At 38.8% G+C, this 17,524-nt stretch overlaps 2 protein-coding genes across 2 annotated transcripts in view; both read right to left on the bottom strand.

Moving 5' to 3' along the window:
• Positions 1 to 538: 538 nt before the first annotated feature.
• Positions 539 to 13,354, bottom strand: LOC102289072 (ras-related protein Rab-25). Its single transcript, XM_005923653.3, has 6 exons — positions 12,782 to 13,354; positions 12,588 to 12,690; positions 5,518 to 5,713; positions 3,236 to 3,429; positions 2,421 to 2,501; positions 539 to 1,168 (listed from the first exon to the last, which is right to left on the bottom strand). The coding sequence occupies exons 2-6, from the start codon at positions 12,622 to 12,624 to the stop codon at positions 1,053 to 1,055; spliced, it is 624 nt and encodes a 207-aa protein (XP_005923715.1). The 5' UTR covers positions 12,625 to 12,690; positions 12,782 to 13,354; the 3' UTR covers positions 539 to 1,052.
• Positions 13,355 to 14,616: 1,262 nt separating this feature from the next.
• Positions 14,617 to 17,524, bottom strand: part of lamtor2 (late endosomal/lysosomal adaptor, MAPK and MTOR activator 2) — a 5,432-nt gene continuing 2,524 nt past the window's right edge. The window contains exons 2-4 of the mRNA XM_005923654.3: positions 17,081 to 17,243; positions 16,845 to 16,934; positions 14,617 to 15,168 (exon numbers count right to left, since the gene is read on the bottom strand). Of these exons, the coding sequence (XP_005923716.1) occupies positions 15,112 to 15,168; positions 16,845 to 16,934; positions 17,081 to 17,243 (310 nt within the window). The 3' untranslated portion in view covers positions 14,617 to 15,111. The remainder of the gene's footprint in view (positions 15,169 to 16,844; positions 16,935 to 17,080; positions 17,244 to 17,524) is intronic.

A 17,524-nucleotide genomic window follows, 5' to 3' on the forward strand; every position in this document is an offset into this window, starting at 1 on the left:
AGAAAATAGTCCTGCTGCTCACTTGGGTTATTAGTTCAACCTTAAACATTTCTGTGATGCTTTTATGATCTCAGTCTCAAGCTGAAGTTGAAATTATACTGAAAACAATGTAAACGTGCTTTCTCTAAATTATTGTCATTTGCTGATTTAAAAACGGTAAAGCCCTCAGAGCTGCTCACTCATTGTTTCCAGAGCTTAGAGCTTCAGTGGACACATTTTTAGGTGCACCTTGTGAGTATTAGCTTGGACTGCCTCGGTGTGGCAGAGATTCATCAAGGTACTGCAAACATTTCTCAGATTTTGATCCATATTGACATGATAACATCAAACGGTGCAGATTTGTCAGCTCCACAGCAGTGATGTTAATCTCCCATTCCTCTGTGGAGGGATTTGGGTACAGTGAATTCCTTTAGTGTTCACGTAACCAGTTTGAGATGGTTTGAGCTGTGTGTCATGGCAGGTTATCTTGCTGGAAGCAGACATCAGAAGATGGGTGCACAAAACCCACAAAGGGACAGACACAAAAATACACAGTGGGTAATTTGTCTCCATTTATTTCTTAACAGATATGTAATCAGTCTCATCATAGATGACCAGCTGGAGCACACGCTCAGCAGTGACAGCAACACTCACAATGAATACAAACATTTCCACCAATCAAGCTGCTGATTATAAGAAAAAACATTGAAACATGTTGCTCATATTTTAGACATCATACACACTATGATGTGTTTTCAATTCCCTGAATGGATTATGAATAATCTGACAGGTAACACAATTTAGTTTCACCTTTGACCTTTGTTCAGTAGTGAAGAAGTAACTTAAAAGACTGCTGGTGGTTTCCAGCTCCATCTGTTCACATTTTCAACTGTCGTTTTAATGCATCTTACCACCATGCCGGCTCTACCACTCTTAAATCAGTCAATTCAAAGTTGCAGCATTCAAGCCAGAACCATTTATACTGGTGCCTGAGGTTGCCTCCAACAAATTCCAGCTTGGGGCAAAAGGAGGAGTCCCCCACCGTGAGGCCCGAGTCCTGAAGGATGGTGGGGTCAGATGTTCTTGCAGCAGGACTTCTTCTCTGTGTCTTCTGCTTTAGGGCTGTTCAGGGTAACTGCACTCATGGGGCCTCGGACCACTTCCTTACTGCTTACCTTCTTGTGAATCTCTAATGGCATGAAATTGATATATATGATGGCGCAGAAAGAATGAAAAAGTAGAAAAGTTGTTAACAAAATAAAACACAGTAATACCATGGTTCTGGGCCGCACAAAAGTATAGAAGGCTATGATTAGAAATTTACTAATAACTGGCACGTCCACCATGATTTTCGATGCTATGTAATAATCAGCGCTCAAACCTTTCAAAAATGTGGCTCCACCACTGTGCTTGACAGTTGGTCGGAGGTGTTTGTGCTCATATATTGAGTTTGATTTGGGTCGTCTGTCCAAAGCACATTGATCCAGAAAATGTGTGGTTTGTCCAGATGCAAGAGAAGAGGCTTTCTTTTGATTACTATTCCAAACAAGACACACTTATTCACTCTTGTTCTAATTGTACTGTCGTGAACTTTAACCTTTAACATGCTAACTGAGGCCTGTAGAGTCTCAGAGGTAGCTTTTGGTCCTTTGTGGTTTCTCTTAGCATTGCATGATCTGATCTTGGGGTGAATTTGATGAGACCTATCCTCCTGGGATATCTGGTAACTGCCTTGAATTATTTCCACTGCACAATGATGGACTTTAAATTGTTTGTAAACGGGTTTATAGCCCTTCTCAGGAGTTGCTTCTCCAAAATGTCTTTCCTCCATGGCAGCTGAATGCTCCAGGCCTGCGAGCCTTTCATACAGGTGCTCACACTCGCCGATGATCAGCTGATAGCTGACAGCTGAAGTGCATTTGAGTAGCAACAACCTCTTAATTCCTATAAAAGCAGTACGGGTTAAGTTTTGTCAGTTCTGCTTATATTTACACTTTTGTCGTGTAATGCTATCATTGTTCTTCACTGGCTTTTGTTTACTGTGTCTCTTTTCTTCTAATTGGGATCATTTTCATCCTTTTTTATTGTATATTTAATGTATTCTTTTAGATTATTTAATCCCTTACCTTCCTGCTTTTCTTTTTCTTTATTTAATTTTTATTGTTTAGGTTTGTCTTCTGTAAAACATTTGCCTGTGAAAAGCATGATATAAATAGATATCACTGGATTTCCTGCTGTTTCTGGAACATATTCTATATTGGAAAGAGGAACTGACCACAGGAGTGGAAAAATTAGTAAGAGTAAGGGTAACAGATGCATAATTTATAGTAAATATTCACAAAATGTAGGAAAAGGAAAGGCAAGGAGAAATGACATTCATTTATATCAGCAATATAAAAACACATGAAGCATGTGTAAACATAAATAAATATATATATTACCTGCTAAGACAGTGGTAAATGCTGCTTCTACATTTGTAGAATCCAAGGCTGAGGTTTCCAGGAAGAAAAGGCCTTTCTTCTCTGTATTAATAATGATACAAACGTTCATGATTAAATTCACATCTGTGCTTATTTTATTTTTCACTTTTATCAAATTGTGTCTCTAGTTTTAACATTGGGGTGTTTGAAATGCGCTCTGTAATAACATTGCATACTCTAGCTTTAATCAAATAATAGGAAATTAGAGCCACAAAGAATGATTGAACAGGAATTTGACTTGATTTCATAGACACAGTAATAGTCTCCATAATTATCAGAAATTAAATTCTGCTGCAGTCCTGGATGTGAATAAAGCAAGCACAAAAGTGAAAACATAATCATTTTTCACAAAAGTTGATAACATTTCAAAAACATCAAAGATGTTTTGCTTTGGAAATGAAATGCAGGCGCAACATTTTTGAGTAACATTTCTTAGTCTTTAGAATTCTCTGACATACGTCTTGGGGTTTGAAGCTGCATTTGAACATCATTATATGTTGGAAACGTAGAATTTCACACTGTATCAACATGTTCTTCTTTAAAATCTCAATCTCCTCTTCTTGCAAAAATCATATTTTTGCTTTTAGTTGTTGCTAAAAACAGGAAACGTACAGCTGACAGGTTCTGTGAAATCACAGAGATCCTTTCTGTACCTTTTCTCTCAAGTGAAATGTTGTTTTCAGTTTTGTTGGGGCAACACAAAAAATTCCCATTAACGGTAAATAGAACAGAACACATGCACTAATTTCTAGGTTTAGCACTTGTTGACTTTGTACCTGCAAAGTCTTTGGCCTCCTCATTAGGCACTGATCTCTCTGACTCCAGGTCAGTCTTGTTGCCTACCAGCATTACCACAATGTGGGGGTCAGCATGTTCATAAAGCTCCTTTAGCCAGCGCTCCACACTCTCGTAGGTGAGGTGTTTGGTGATGTCATAGACCAGCAGGGCTCCAACAGCACCTCTGTAATACCTGTTAGGATGAGGCAGCCTTTACAGTTGCACACAGAAATCTTTACGCTTGAACTAAGCAGCTAAATGACAGCGATAATTATGAAGTGATTTAAAAAAAAATCTGATTAAAAATCATCAGTGGTCCATCATGAATCCTCAAGAGTGACATCGTGTTCATAAGGAGGGAGTAGATGGACATATGTACTCAAGTGCTTATGGTATTAGCTTCAGCTGTCGCCAGTATGGAAGCATAATAGGCAGCTCCTGCCGCCGTCCATTGAAAAAAATTAATTAATGACTCCTGATTGCTCTGAAGTTACGAACCAGTCAATACTTCCCCGACAATCACAATTCTGCTCTCCTCTTCCAGCAGCATAATTAATTCCACTTTAATAGGTTTTAGCTGCTTGTTACAGCACAAATGGGAAATTCCATGGGAGTGAGAATTTGCATACTGGAATAAGTTGGCAAGTAATTACTCAAAAAGCCACGCTGTCAGAAAAGAGCTAATCCAGTGGTGTAGCATATCCTCAGATTTCCCCGTGTCTTAAAAATAAAACGGACATGGTTCTATTGTTTTAAAACCCGTTTCCACACTCTTAATCCTTCTAGTTTAATTAGGGAAGAAAAAAAATACTGAATCAGTTGGAAGAGAGAAGCACTGAGTGTTCAAAGGAACATCACTGCCCTAACAAGTGGATTTTAAATGTGCCAGTTGGAAAGAAAATGGAGACAAGAATGTGCTTGTGGTTTTTCAGGTAATGCGGGAGGTAACCGAGGATCAGCACCTGTCCTCGTGGCTGTTTTGGCTGATAACAGCACCGCCTTAAGATGTCGACATACAGGTTTGCTCAACAACTAAGCAGCAGGAAAACAGGCATGTGGACTGCAAAAGCATTGTGCGTGTCGGTTTGCAGGTGTGCATAAAAGTCACACATTTTTAAGATGCATTCTTAATGAAGAACACATATTAGTGACAAAAGAAGATTGCAATGTGAACCATTATTTTATACCCACCAGTTTAGATTAATAAACTTTATTTAAGACAAGAGTTGCACATACTGATTGTTGATTTTAACAAACACTGATTCCAGCAGAGTTTTCTGCATGTGTTAGCATTCAGATAGAATGGCAACCTGCCCTGACTGGAAAACTGGAGTCTCTAGTTCCCCCTATCCCATATGGACTGATACAATGACCTAGATAAAATAGGGTCATGCAAGATGACATGACTGTAGGTTACAGCCTCCTAATGTGGACTTTGTAGGTCTATAAAATGGGACTGTTGTATGACAACACTGATGTTGACAGACACCTTGTGCATAATGGTGAGACTGTGGTGACAGCTGACAAGAAGGCATTATGTGACATCCTGGAAAAAGAATGTAATGATTTTTCTCTGGACTGTAGCGCTATTCATTAGTGAATTTAGCTGTTTCAGCCCAACTACGCTGGCCAAGTGGGAAGCAAACTGTCAATACAGATCATCTGAGGGAGTTGCCTTTGTGTTCTGTTAAGCACAGGACTTTTGTCACGCCTGCTCCTGCACAAGGACACAGTTGGTATGCGTAGTTGAGTAGAAAGAAAGTAGTTCCTACAGGAACCTGATCAAAATGACGTAAAGCAAACATGAAGCCAGGGGGTCGGAGTTGGCCTGGCACAGACTTCAATCCGGCACACTGGATGTTCATAAGTTGTGCAGATTTTCCTACTGATAAAGACTTCCCCTGTAGCCATTTAGGCTATGCCAAAGTAATTAAATATTAGAGAAACAATTAAAGAAAGTGCTTTTCACTATCTACTATAGAAATTTGTGATTTTTTTTTTTACAACTCAACAGTTTAAAAAAGGACATTTTCTGTCAATTAACAAATGACAGAACATAACTTGTTCACAGTGAAGTTTTACTAACACGACATCTGCAGACTGGTTCTTGTTGACATTGTATTTTGATAAGCAGGAATGAAAGTTCACATCCTGATTTGAACAATAACCCCTATTATGCATGTGCATTTTATAATTACATTATAATTACTGGGTAGTGAGCTACCATAACCTTCTGTAATTATTCTCATTTATTAGTGGGATATTAGTAGTATATACTCACGCAGATGTGATGGCCCGGTATCGCTCCAGCCCAGCAGTGTCCCAGATCTGAGCTTTGATGGTGAAGTTGTTGAGCTGCACTGTCCGTGTGCTGAACTCCACCCCGATGGTTGTGCGGCTGTCATGGTTAAATTCATTTTTGGTGAAGCGGGACAACAAATTGCTCTTTCCTACACCAGACTCTCCTATTAGAACCACTGCAGAGGACAGAGAGAAATTTTAATTAGACATTTCTTTTTTTGTTGAAAGCCTGCACTCAGCCATTGCAAAACTAACAAAGCCAATCCCCTGAGATCCACTTCATCCTTTACAACCATTTTTGTCTTATGCCTAGGTGTGTCTCCTGTAGTTGCTCCATAAATCCACAGTATTTGCTGTCTGACATTGGGCTAATTGCACAATCAGGAAATAACTTCATGGTGAAAGAGTTAATTATTTGAGCTAAAGCACGCAGAGGAAAGAATGCAGATAGAGGGCAAACAGAGTTAAACGCCTCTGCTTAGTTGTAGTTTGTGGGGTTTGAGTATATCTCAGCGTACACTGGACGAGAGGGTGGCTGTACAATCAGCTGCTTATTTGATTTATTAACAGCAGTAAATAAGTGTGACAGTTTATTTTTTTTTCACAGTTTTTATCCAATTTTGGCTTTAGGCAGTGTTTTTATTTCTGAGTGAAGCTGTGCAGCACACAGATCCTAACCTATTTCTGGGCTGTTCATTGTTCTTGGTGTGACTGATTAATATTTTTAAAATGTATTTTCTTTTAATGCGCTGCAGATTTGTGTTTTTTTCTCCTTCATTTATAAATTCTGTGAAACACACGTTTCCCTCCTGGAAAACTGAAAGCCTTTGGGGTCTTTTTTCTCTTTTCCACGAACAAGCCGTTGTTTTTGGAAATAAAACCATCTGCAAAGTTATTCCAAATCAGGTGGAACGAGTTCAACTGCTACTTCCTTTTTGCCAGAGCAACCTACCTACTGAGTAAACAGCAGAAGTAACACAGACACCCCCTGTGTACATGTCAGTGACTAATATTTGGGTTTCAGTTGTTAAGTAGCTGACTCAGAGAGAAAAAAGAGGCTTGGCTTAATTGACAAAGATAAAAAAGTATGACCACACAAAGAAAACAGAAAAAATGAGACCAGTGAATAACTGGATAAGATGAAGTTACATGTAACTGCTGTAGATTCAGTGAGCCAAGTGTTATGACATCTTCAAAGCCATCAATTATGACATACTGTTTTTGATATTTGTTAACCCCATCTTGTTCCTAATCTCAGCTTCAGCTCATTATTAACGAGGAAATACAAGCCTGATGTCTATACTTCCTGCCCGGATGTGGCTCTAAAAAATGTAGTTTTTCTGTATCTTTATCTGTATTTATCTTTATCTAGATTAGTGTAAAGAAATACTGAAGAGGCAAACAACTAGCCTGGCAATGTTGTCCCATAAAACTAAACCTACTCAGTGCATCAAATGTCATTTTGTAAAGAGTTTCTAAAGGTGTTTTAAGGGGTAAATCTGTGAAATTTTAGATGTGGTAGTGAATAGATTTTTTGGATAGAGTCAGCTGGCAAGCCATTTCTATCCATGCACATTATAAAAAAACATCAATGCAAGAAGTTATTCAGTGACTTAGTGAAACTTTTCTTAAGTTTGAGCTGAGCTAAAAACCCTACCAATGACAGAGATGGTTTACCTGGGCAACCAGAGCCTGGACCGACCGCTATAGTGACCAGCCGTCCACAACAAAGAAATGCGTGATGTCGGGGTGTACACATGTCCAAGAATAAGAGGATTCTACAAAAGTATTATTTATTTATTACATAAATAACCAGTGAGTCTATGATGTCCCAGTGAATATTAAAGTAAAAGTTACATTTTAATAATGTTTTAAAATTACTGCGCAAATAAGTTCCATGGAGCTCTACACACACAGCTGCTGAGTGGTAAGTCTGCCTTTGGAAACAGGGATGTGAAGTAAACTGGGACTGTTGTCCCTAAAGGGCCATACCAGTAAGCTTATACAAGTTCAATTTAATAAATTTGGGCAGAATTGAGTTCAGCTTAGTGGTGCAGCCCTCCACAGCAGTCCCAGGCTCTCACATGGCTCCTTGGAAACATTAATTCCCCACCCCCGTTCATCAGTCTGACTATTACAAACGTGAAGAGCTTATTTCTCCCTGCAACTGCATGGAACATTTAAATCAAGAATTCTCAAATAGCAAAAGATAAATATAAAGGGGTAAGTTTTTTGTGTATATGTGCAGTTACTGGGAAATCTAAAGTACTTAAAGATTTTTATCAGGAGACTAAATTCAGCATTTGCCAGTTTAAACTCACATATGCTGAAAACTGTTATTTTTAGAGACAGACTCTCAGCAGGGTTGAAGATATTTAAAGTAAAGACGTGATCAGTTCTTCACCTTGATAGCAGTAAATTGTTGACTGCATGAACACGCTATTGGAGCTGTAGCAAAACTCCATTACCACGCTAAATGCTGAGAAAACAATCTCACCAGAAGATCTAGTTCTTCGTAACTGTTCTTCATCATCAGGGTTGCCCAGTCATGCAACGTGTTAATTTTCCACTTCCATCTGCTGAAAAAGCCGGTGTGATTTCCAATGTCAGAGCAGTTACTAATTTAACTGTGGAGTGACACTTTTTTTTTTAACTTATCTTCTTTTCTAAGTCTTGCGAATGAACTTTGAACCTTGTCTAACATGGCCAACAGCTTTCAAAAATGTGAAAAAGAACTCCAACAAAACCAAACAACAACTGAGCAAAACTCCATCTGCTGTTTTGGATTTATTGAAAGCTGCAGAAAAGCTAATAAATTCTGGGAGATTGTTTTCTCCACACTGCTGTTTCCTTGAATCAACATCAGTCAGGGTTTGAAAATAATTTGTTGTCCTTTTTTTTTAAACTCTCTGAGCCACAGGACATAAAAAGTGCTATTTTCCGCACCTCAACACCGGCTGAGTCCCATAAAATCTAAAAAGACAAATAAGTAAGCTGTGCCTATGTTTGACCTGAAGTCTGAGGTCCTGCTGAAGAATATTTTAGGTTATTGTTCACCAAGATAAGTGTGCTGCTTTTGCTCCCCCCTTTTCTCCTTGTCTACTGAGTAACTTCTAATGCAAACAATACCCCATGTTTCCATAGCAACACAGGACAAGCGGCCTTCGAGCATGTGGCCGGTCTGGTTTGCTCCTCAGGAGGCCAAAAGCTTAAATTTTCACTTTCTTTGCTTTACTTTGCTGTCATGACCTTCAGGCCTGGAAATGTAGTTGGTGTAATGTACACAGTGCTGCTGCAGGTCGAAACTAAACACCTTAACGAGTGAATGTAGGGTTCACTTACAGCAGTGGGAGGAGCTTGTGGTCTGCTGGTCATCCCCCAGGAAACACTTCATTTGGGGAATTTTGCTGAAGTTTTATACACCAGTTAGGACCTTTTACATGTTTATGGTGGAAAGGCTTCTTTTTGTTTGTTTCTTTCTTTAAGAAAAATAAAAATCAGGCATGAAGCTCTCTGGCATTCTGTACCATTGTCATGTAATTATTCTCAGCTTTTCTATTTAATATTATCCCTCCCGAGTTAGCACACATGTGGGTATGATTAACTCTTTGGTCCCTGTGAGAGCTGAGGCTTCTGTCTGATATCAGTTTTATTTTGTTTGAGCAGCAGCCTGTTTCAATATGCACGTAGAGCCAAACCTGCTGTCATTTCTAAACACCTGGACTTTATAGCTCAAATACGATTTTGCAGGATTTGTGTCCATGCTCAAAACTCTCTGCAGTTGCAAATGCTTTGGATGATTTTTATAAATCATTTACATTTCAACTGGCTTTAAATCTAAGGAGGACAGGCAACATTATCTTAAGATTAGTCAGCAAACTAGCAAAAACACTTCTGAACAAAGAGAAAAAACTATTGCATAACTTACTCTACTAACTACATTTTCCACAAAAGGTTCAGTAATAGCGCTTCCACCACCACATTATTTATTATATTTTATTAAGATGCCATGGTACACACCCTACAATGTTTCCTGTAACCCAAATATCATGTATACAGTGCATGTAGTGTTCTTTTCTTGTATATTGTTTTATTTACTTTTGCACCTCTGTAATCATAATTCTTAATTTTACTGGGGGACAAATGTGTGTGTGTCACCTCAACCCTGCCTTCAGATCTACAGTTATACTTAACAATACCAAAACCACATTAAATGTTCATAATGGCATCCTACATGTTCATTTGAAAGAGTCAATATTAGTATGTACATAAGCCTGCTAATTAATTTTAATATCTAATTACCAATTCAATTTTATTTAAATTCATACAGCAAAGCATTTTAGGCAAAATGAAGAGACAGGAACACCAAATTTGGCGCTATATAAATAAAACTGAATTGAATTGAACACTAATACAATACCTCCTTTTCCAAAAATCTGCTCAAACTGATTTCACTGATTAGTTTCTTTGAGCTATCGTTGGATGGATTGAAGCCTGCACACATGCTGAAAAAGGCCTCTAGTTTTGGTTTGGTAGATTTGGTTTCCTGGGAAGTTTGTTAACGTTTATCAGCCAGAGAAACATCCCTTCACTGTGAAGATCAATACTGCAATAACGAGTGTCCATTAGAAGCAAAACTTCCAGGGAAAAATGATTTTTAAAACCTCATTTTGGTGAGAGCTCTTTTCATAAACACAAAAACTTGGTGGTGATGTGCTGCTCTCGCTCCTCGTGAATGCAGTAATTTGTCCTACAGCAGGATGCATGATGGTTTACAGTGTCTGGATGGTGACCACTGGTTGCACACTACTTATTATGAGGCACAGTTAGATACTTTTAGTGCACTATTTAAGGTATAATGATACTTGGTGAATATCTGAAGATACACCCACGTTTGCTAACACCTTAGGCCAATTAACCAATTGACTAACATGTCTTTGGACTTTGGCAGAAATCTGGGGAACCTGGAAAAATCTCAATACAGACCAGCAGGTTCACACCCAGATCACTGATGCAGTCAGGCGGCAGCACAAACCACCGTGCTACCCCTTTGTAAGAGTTACTATGAGTCACATTTGCATCTCATTGCCTGTAGGCCTTTTTCACAACAGATTATTTGTCTTGTCAAAGCAGGAAAAGCACAGGTATGGATTTCACTACACCAACAATGACCCCAGCTTCATTAAGTGTTTCAGTAAACTGGTCCAGTGAGCCAGCATTCACAGTGCTGAGGCTCTCCTTAAGCAGAAGACAGGAGTCATTAATGTGATGAATTCACTTGTGGCTGCGTGCTGATAAATTAAAATGTTTGCTGTGAAAACACTGTGGAAGGAGTAGCCAACACACGCCTGCATGCTTTGGTTACAATAAAGCCCCCTTTGTCCTGTGAAGTGTTTAAAGATTAAAGTCTTTATCATACCGACAGAGTTTTTGTGGCAAAGCTGTGTCGTGATTTTTAAGATTCTTTTTCGGTTGTTCTGATTTTATCTGGGACTATGGACACAGAGCGTTAGGACATACACCACAATGCTCTATAATCCACAATAATACCATTTGCTGGGTGAGTCTGTGTGTGATCCCAGTGCCTTTGGAGGCAAATGTAGACCTGAGGTAGGGGGTCGGTGTGTGGACAATGAATAGTTGCTGTAGCATCTTAATAAATAAAAAGCCTGCTATTATGACTTGTCCTGCCTATTATACTGAAGTACAAGGTGAAGTATATTTTGCACTGTAGTGTTCTGCAGTCGCGTCCATCTGGCCACAAAAAGCGTGGGCGTCTGCAGGGCTTCGTGTTCACTAGCTGATTCGGACTCTCACATTCATGGAAGTGGAAACTCACACTAGCATGACAGTACGTTTCAGACTGGGTTTTTTTTTTTCTTTTTTTGGATATGATGTCACAGAGAGTGGGTTGCTCTTTCTGGCTGTGGATGCAGGAGACCCACTGTGCTGTTCCACCCTCCTCCGAGAGGGGAGACGTTCAGAAAAAAATGTATTAAAGCTAAAACTGAGGGGCTGATCCAAGGCCCAAGCATGACTCATGCAAAGCTACTTTAATTCCAAGAATAAAGATGAGCTCATTAAGAGAAATTCAGCACCTTAACCAGCAGGATATTCGTTTTTCCATTAATTGGGAGTCTGTGAAAGTAGACGGTATCAAAAGTTGGAATAAATGAAGTCAGTGTGTATGGAAATGACTTAAGCAAAAAAAAAAAAGTTCACTGCCCATAGCAACAGCCCCAACTTCCTGAATGTAAATTTTCAATGTAAATTTAAATCCACAGACTGTATATAAAAGATGGCTACAGGCATGGTGAGGTGATTTTCCATTCTGCTTTTTCAAGCTTCTACATTAGCGCTTTGGTCTGGCTGTTAGTTGTCTTCATTATTATTAATATTATTATTATAGCCCTGGTTGTGTCCACTTGGTTGAAACGTGCTGGTCCTTAAATGCTACCATGTGGAAAAGCACGATAGAGCAAATACTTCCTCTGTTGTGCAGACTGAATTCTAAATAAAATGATTAAAATGTGCTATCAAAGCTAAAGCGGGTGATTTTTTTAATAACAGAAAATAATTTGTTTACAGTGAAGATTTACTAACGTGACATCTGCAGACTGGCTCTTGTTGACACTCTAGTTTGACAAGCAGGAATGAAAGTTCACATCCTGATTTAAACAATGGCCCCTATTATGCATGTCCGCCCACAGAAACTATATGCTGAAATGATGATATCACTGCAGTACTGCTCGGCTTTGTTGTATTTCACCTGGAGCAAATATTTCAAACAGCTGACTGAGCTGCATCCAGAGACGTACTGTACGTGCACACCGTCGTGCATCACTGTGTACCGTTTATTACTGATCTGTGGCATTCTGTTGACACACAATCATGCATACTCCTCTGTTCTTGTTCCTGGAAACTGCCAAGTTAATCATAAACAAGGAAGTATAATTAGAGTCCAACTGGACATTACTGTGTGATACCTTTCTGACACTTTGGGAATATGCCTGGTGATTGACTAAAGCGTGCAGAAGGATATGTACTCACCCTTAAAGACAAAGTTGTAAGCCTCATCTGACCCCATGTTTTGTCCATTCAGTGTTGCCTCCTCCCAGTTTACAGCAGTCTGATCACAGGATGTAAGATGACACTGAGCAGAGACCAAAATCAGCTTGACTTCAGGGAAGAAACTGGCAGCAAAAAAGGTTTTAACACGAGTGGCAGTCAACAGCTTTCCTGACCTTCACATCCTTCCCCTCCCGTGTGAGTTAAGAGAAGGCTGACTTGTTTAAACAGGACATGTGGAGCGTATCCAGGTCGTTCTCCTGCAGCAGGCGGGGCCTGAGTCAGGAAAAGGCAGAGCAGCAGTGGAGGTGTGTCCAAATAATGGAGTCACTGCAGGGCAGGTTGGACAGGTGGGGCCAGTGGCAGGTACAGCAGAGGCGGACTCTCAAACGCCTCCTGGTGGAGGAGACGGCTCCAGGAAGTGAAACTCCCCTGAAACAGAGCTCACATGCTCCTTCAAAAAACCTTACCCTGCATCACCACACCTGTCACTGTACATCCTGTCCGGTCAAGCTCCTGGACAATAACAGACCAAAGTGCAGACAACAAACAGACTTTCTTTGAGTTAAAAACGAGTTTCTAAGATCAGTGTAAAAGGTTGGGCTCAGTTTTAGCTTTCAGTTTTCATCACAAATGTGTTTCTGAGAGGACAAATCAACGCACAGCTGCTTGTAGATAATGAGAAGTAATTAGTATTGAACACAACATCATCAACTCATTACTAAAAGAAATGTAATAGCCCAATATCACTCAGTATTTTCCTTAAATGGTACTTAATAGAAAAACAAAATACCGTACTTAAAGAAATGATGATACTCAGCCTGCGTATTCAGTAAAACGTCTTCCTCATTAAAGAGTTTTGTCTCCTTCGAGCAGCAAATAAATCAGTCGTCTGTTGAGAGTGATAACAGTAAATGGGAGGACGATGTGACTGCTGAGAGCACAGATATGATACCAGTGTATACAATTAAAATATTAAAATAATTGTAGGTCGCTAGAAAATAGTCACACGCAGTAAAAGAAACAAATGAAATCCCGATGTGTAAAAACCTGTTTAAAATGTATATTTAAAGAAAACAGATGGAGCCAAACAAAATAAGAGTATTAAACACATTCAAATTAAAGGTTCAATAAGAAGTTAAAGTTGCTGAATGAACAGCTGTTTCTATGCGCTTCCATGAAAATACGCTGCCTGTGGCCTCACAGCACCGTGACCCTGAACTGCGCAAAACGATAGAGAGATACTGACAGCAGCCTGAGTAACATGTCAGTGCTGCTGAGATTATTGGCACTTTATGGTACTTTAGCGTTTTCCTGAGTCACTTTACTTAAAGGTTTAATGTCTTACTTTTGTACTTCTGTAATTATCTCACTGCTTTTGTTTATTTCTGTTTGCGTGGTGTTTTGGACTCTGTGTTCTGAAAGCAAGCACTTCTTTGTGCATCAGCAAGCTTTATTAAAATGTTCTGTTCTTCTGCATTTGGTTCTTTTTAAATTATCTGATGATTCAGACGAACTGGAACGCCTTAAAAATGAAAATATAAGTTGAACAAATGTCATTCTTTCAGCAACATTTCAGTGTGATTTGTCATGTTTCAGTATCTGTGCATAAAGAACAAAAGCAGCCATTTACCCAGCGACTGACCGCTGGAACAATAAAGTAGTGAAACTTATGCTTTCTGGATTCCTGTTGTAGATGCAAGCTTGCTACGTTACCCTTCCTGCCCCACGTTTCCATCATGTTTTCTTCTGTGGTGCCAGGAAATGAAGCAAGGCAGCACGAGTCCCCGGCTCGTCAACGCTGCCTCTAAGAATTTGTCATTAAAACTAATTCCAGGGTTTCTGGGTCAAAATTTTAAAAGTTTTTTTCTTTTGGCATGTTGTTTCCAGGTCGTGACCACATTTTGATTTTCTAAAGCCCTCTGTACATCACACTGTTAGTTTTAATATACATCTACACCTCCATCATTCCTCTCGGTCACGTCAGCGTAGAGAACAAAGATTGTGCAAATTTGAATGTACATTTCTTTTATTTAACACCTCTGAAATAATACAATCAATCTTAACTGCAGCTCAAGAAAGTTCAAAGTTTCCACACATATTTCTCTTTTCATGAGATTTGAGCTCCTGACAAGTTTCAAAATGCTCAAATTTCTGTGTAGCCTTGATCAGCATGCCTGAGCGAAAGCTGCAAATGAACAACTCGACTGTGGGAACGTTTGATAATGGAATCATTTCAGCAGACAAATTTACAAATTTAGCCAAATTTTGAAGGGAACGTATTCACAAGCGAGCGGAAAGAGTTACGCACCATACAAGCTGGTAATTTTTTAGTACAAACACACATAGATACATATATACACACGCACACACACAAAAGCTTGCCCGTTCATTGACATATATGCATTATGCATTTAGTGAACAAGCAGAGTGGCACAGTAGTCCATGAATGGATCACATGGATCACATGACATAAGCATCCAGAAGAGCGTGAGTCACATCTCGACTACGACGCCGCCACTTGAGTTAAAGGTTCCTCCAGATACTGGACCAGAGCTTCTGCCTACAATCACAACACACACAGCACAGTTATGTTTGGAATAAATACATATCTTTTCAGCATAACAAAGTATTATTATAAATAATCAATATAAATTCTACTTGCATAACAACCTTCTGATGTGAAACTCTTTAATGTGAACAGGACAACCTGTATTTCGTTGTGACATAATATTTGACTCAATACATCAAATTTTAATTTTGATCAACATAAATGTTAAATGATGAGCAGGTGACATGTTTTACGATGCTTATAAATGTTAATCATTATCATTAAGAATGTGATTGAGACTAAATTTTAAATGTCTCTTGTGACATGTCATGAACTTGCAAGAAAATTTTGCTTTCTTGGAAGAAGAAAATTTAGTGATGTAGTATTTATTAATTTATTTATTTTTATAAATCAACTTGGTTGAATCTATCCACAATGGAAAACAAATGGAACAGAAAGCCTTGCCTTGTTCAGACATCTGTTATCTGCTACCCGGACGTCCTGAATACAACACGAGATTAGTTAGCCTCCGGAGGCTGTGTCAGCAGATTAGCTGACTGGGAAAAGTGGCTAAAGTTCTGACTAAGAAAAATTGGAAGCACATTCAAAAAGATGGACACAGTCTTAAAAAAACAAAAACAAAGCTCAGTCATACTGAACTCATTATAAGAGGCACTAGTTCACTGTTACCTCTGAGTCAGACTTTTGTTAAACTAAAAGCATGTTTTGCCAAATTACATCAAACTGCTGAACTTCCTTCATTAGCAGAAATCCTCTGCCTCCGTAAAAGAACTCTGAAGTAAAGCGGAGGTAAAATTAAAAACACAAAAAGCTAAAAATAAATAAAAATCCTCGTTGTTTCATGTATTTATGTGCAAACAAATAATGAGCCACACTTTACCCTCAGCTGTTTCCATATTAAATCCATTCTCAGCTGGTCTGGAGGCTCAAAATAAGAGTTTTTATTCCTTATTTTGTCTTTGCATGCGAGAGCTTCTATATGATTTAAAGAGACATAAAAGTACTGCGATCATTCATGTTCAGTCACAGGTAATGACAATAGCAGAAGAGTAATAAGCAGCTACTGAAAGAAGCTGCTTATTACTATTACAATGTTTACGCTGATTTAAGAAGATTTCTTTTAAACTTTACAGTAAACTGAATTTAAACCTGCCAGTCGGAAAAAATAAAAGTATTTAGTGACATCTCACAGGCTTTAGAAAAGCATGACAGGCAATAATTGCCAGTTACAGAATCAGTATATTAAACTGTTGATTCAATGCGTCAAAGACACCGGCCGGCTGCCAAATTCAATATGCTACAGATGTTAAGGTTTCTATTTTTTCTGTCCATTTAGATTTGACTAGAACACTTAGTCTGTGCGTAAAGTCCACATAAAATAGTAAAACAACATGCTGGGAAATCAGCTATTGTCTCAGATGCTTAATAATATAATTAACGACTTATGGATTGATAAATATTGTAAATTAATTAAATTTCTGATTTTTTTTAACTTAAAAAAACAACTCACAAATTGGCAACAAAGAGAACTTTTACTTTATATGAGTAAATTTCCAGTATTTTCAAACCTGGCCCTAAATCATTAATAGAAACAGTCACGGTTGTTGATGATCCACATTCAGGATATGAAACATTATCTCATGAAAAGGCGGAGTTTAACCTCTAACCTTGGCTTTAAGCATCCCGAAGCCCACCGTTTCTTTGGCGTACATGCACAGCAGCAGGTTGGCGACACGAGTAATGGCCACTCTTCCCTCCTGAGAACGACAATGTTAAAGGGAAGAAGACCACAGTATCTCAGTTTATTACTTAATGATCGCTCCACTTTTTCTCACATCACACAAATCTTTCACATATACCTGAAAAAAAAAGTAATAAAAGATGATGGATCAGCATGTCTCACCATACAATCCATGAGAATGAATTTGAGTTTGTCTTCGTTAAAGGCTTGATGGCCGTTCTTGTCATAAGCTGCCCAGATGTTGCTGGCGATAGCAGCTGTCACTCGAGCGTCGGTGTCCCCGTACCCAGAGTACGCCAGCAGTGAGCCTTCATTATTCAGTAAGCTGATGAGAAACCACATAACCAGCAGATTAATATTAAATTAATATAATAACTTTCAGAGCACAGACAAAGTTACCAACTAAACATAATATATACTCTAAGGTGTATACTACACGAAAATGTATTTTATTTGTATAGGATTTCTTACTACACCATTTTACTAGGCAAGTCTGTTTAAGTAGTTTAGGAGTCAAAGGAGCTTGCAAAGAAAAGCGTCTGGACTTCTTTAAGTTGCTTGAAGACGTTTCACCTCTCATCCGAGAAGCTTCTTCAGTTCTAAGGT

This window comes from Haplochromis burtoni, unplaced genomic scaffold (assembly GCF_018398535.1).
Source record: "Haplochromis burtoni strain Fernald_Lab_line unplaced genomic scaffold, NCSU_Asbu1 Contig_64, whole genome shotgun sequence".
NCBI lineage: Eukaryota > Metazoa > Chordata > Actinopteri > Cichliformes > Cichlidae > Haplochromis > Haplochromis burtoni.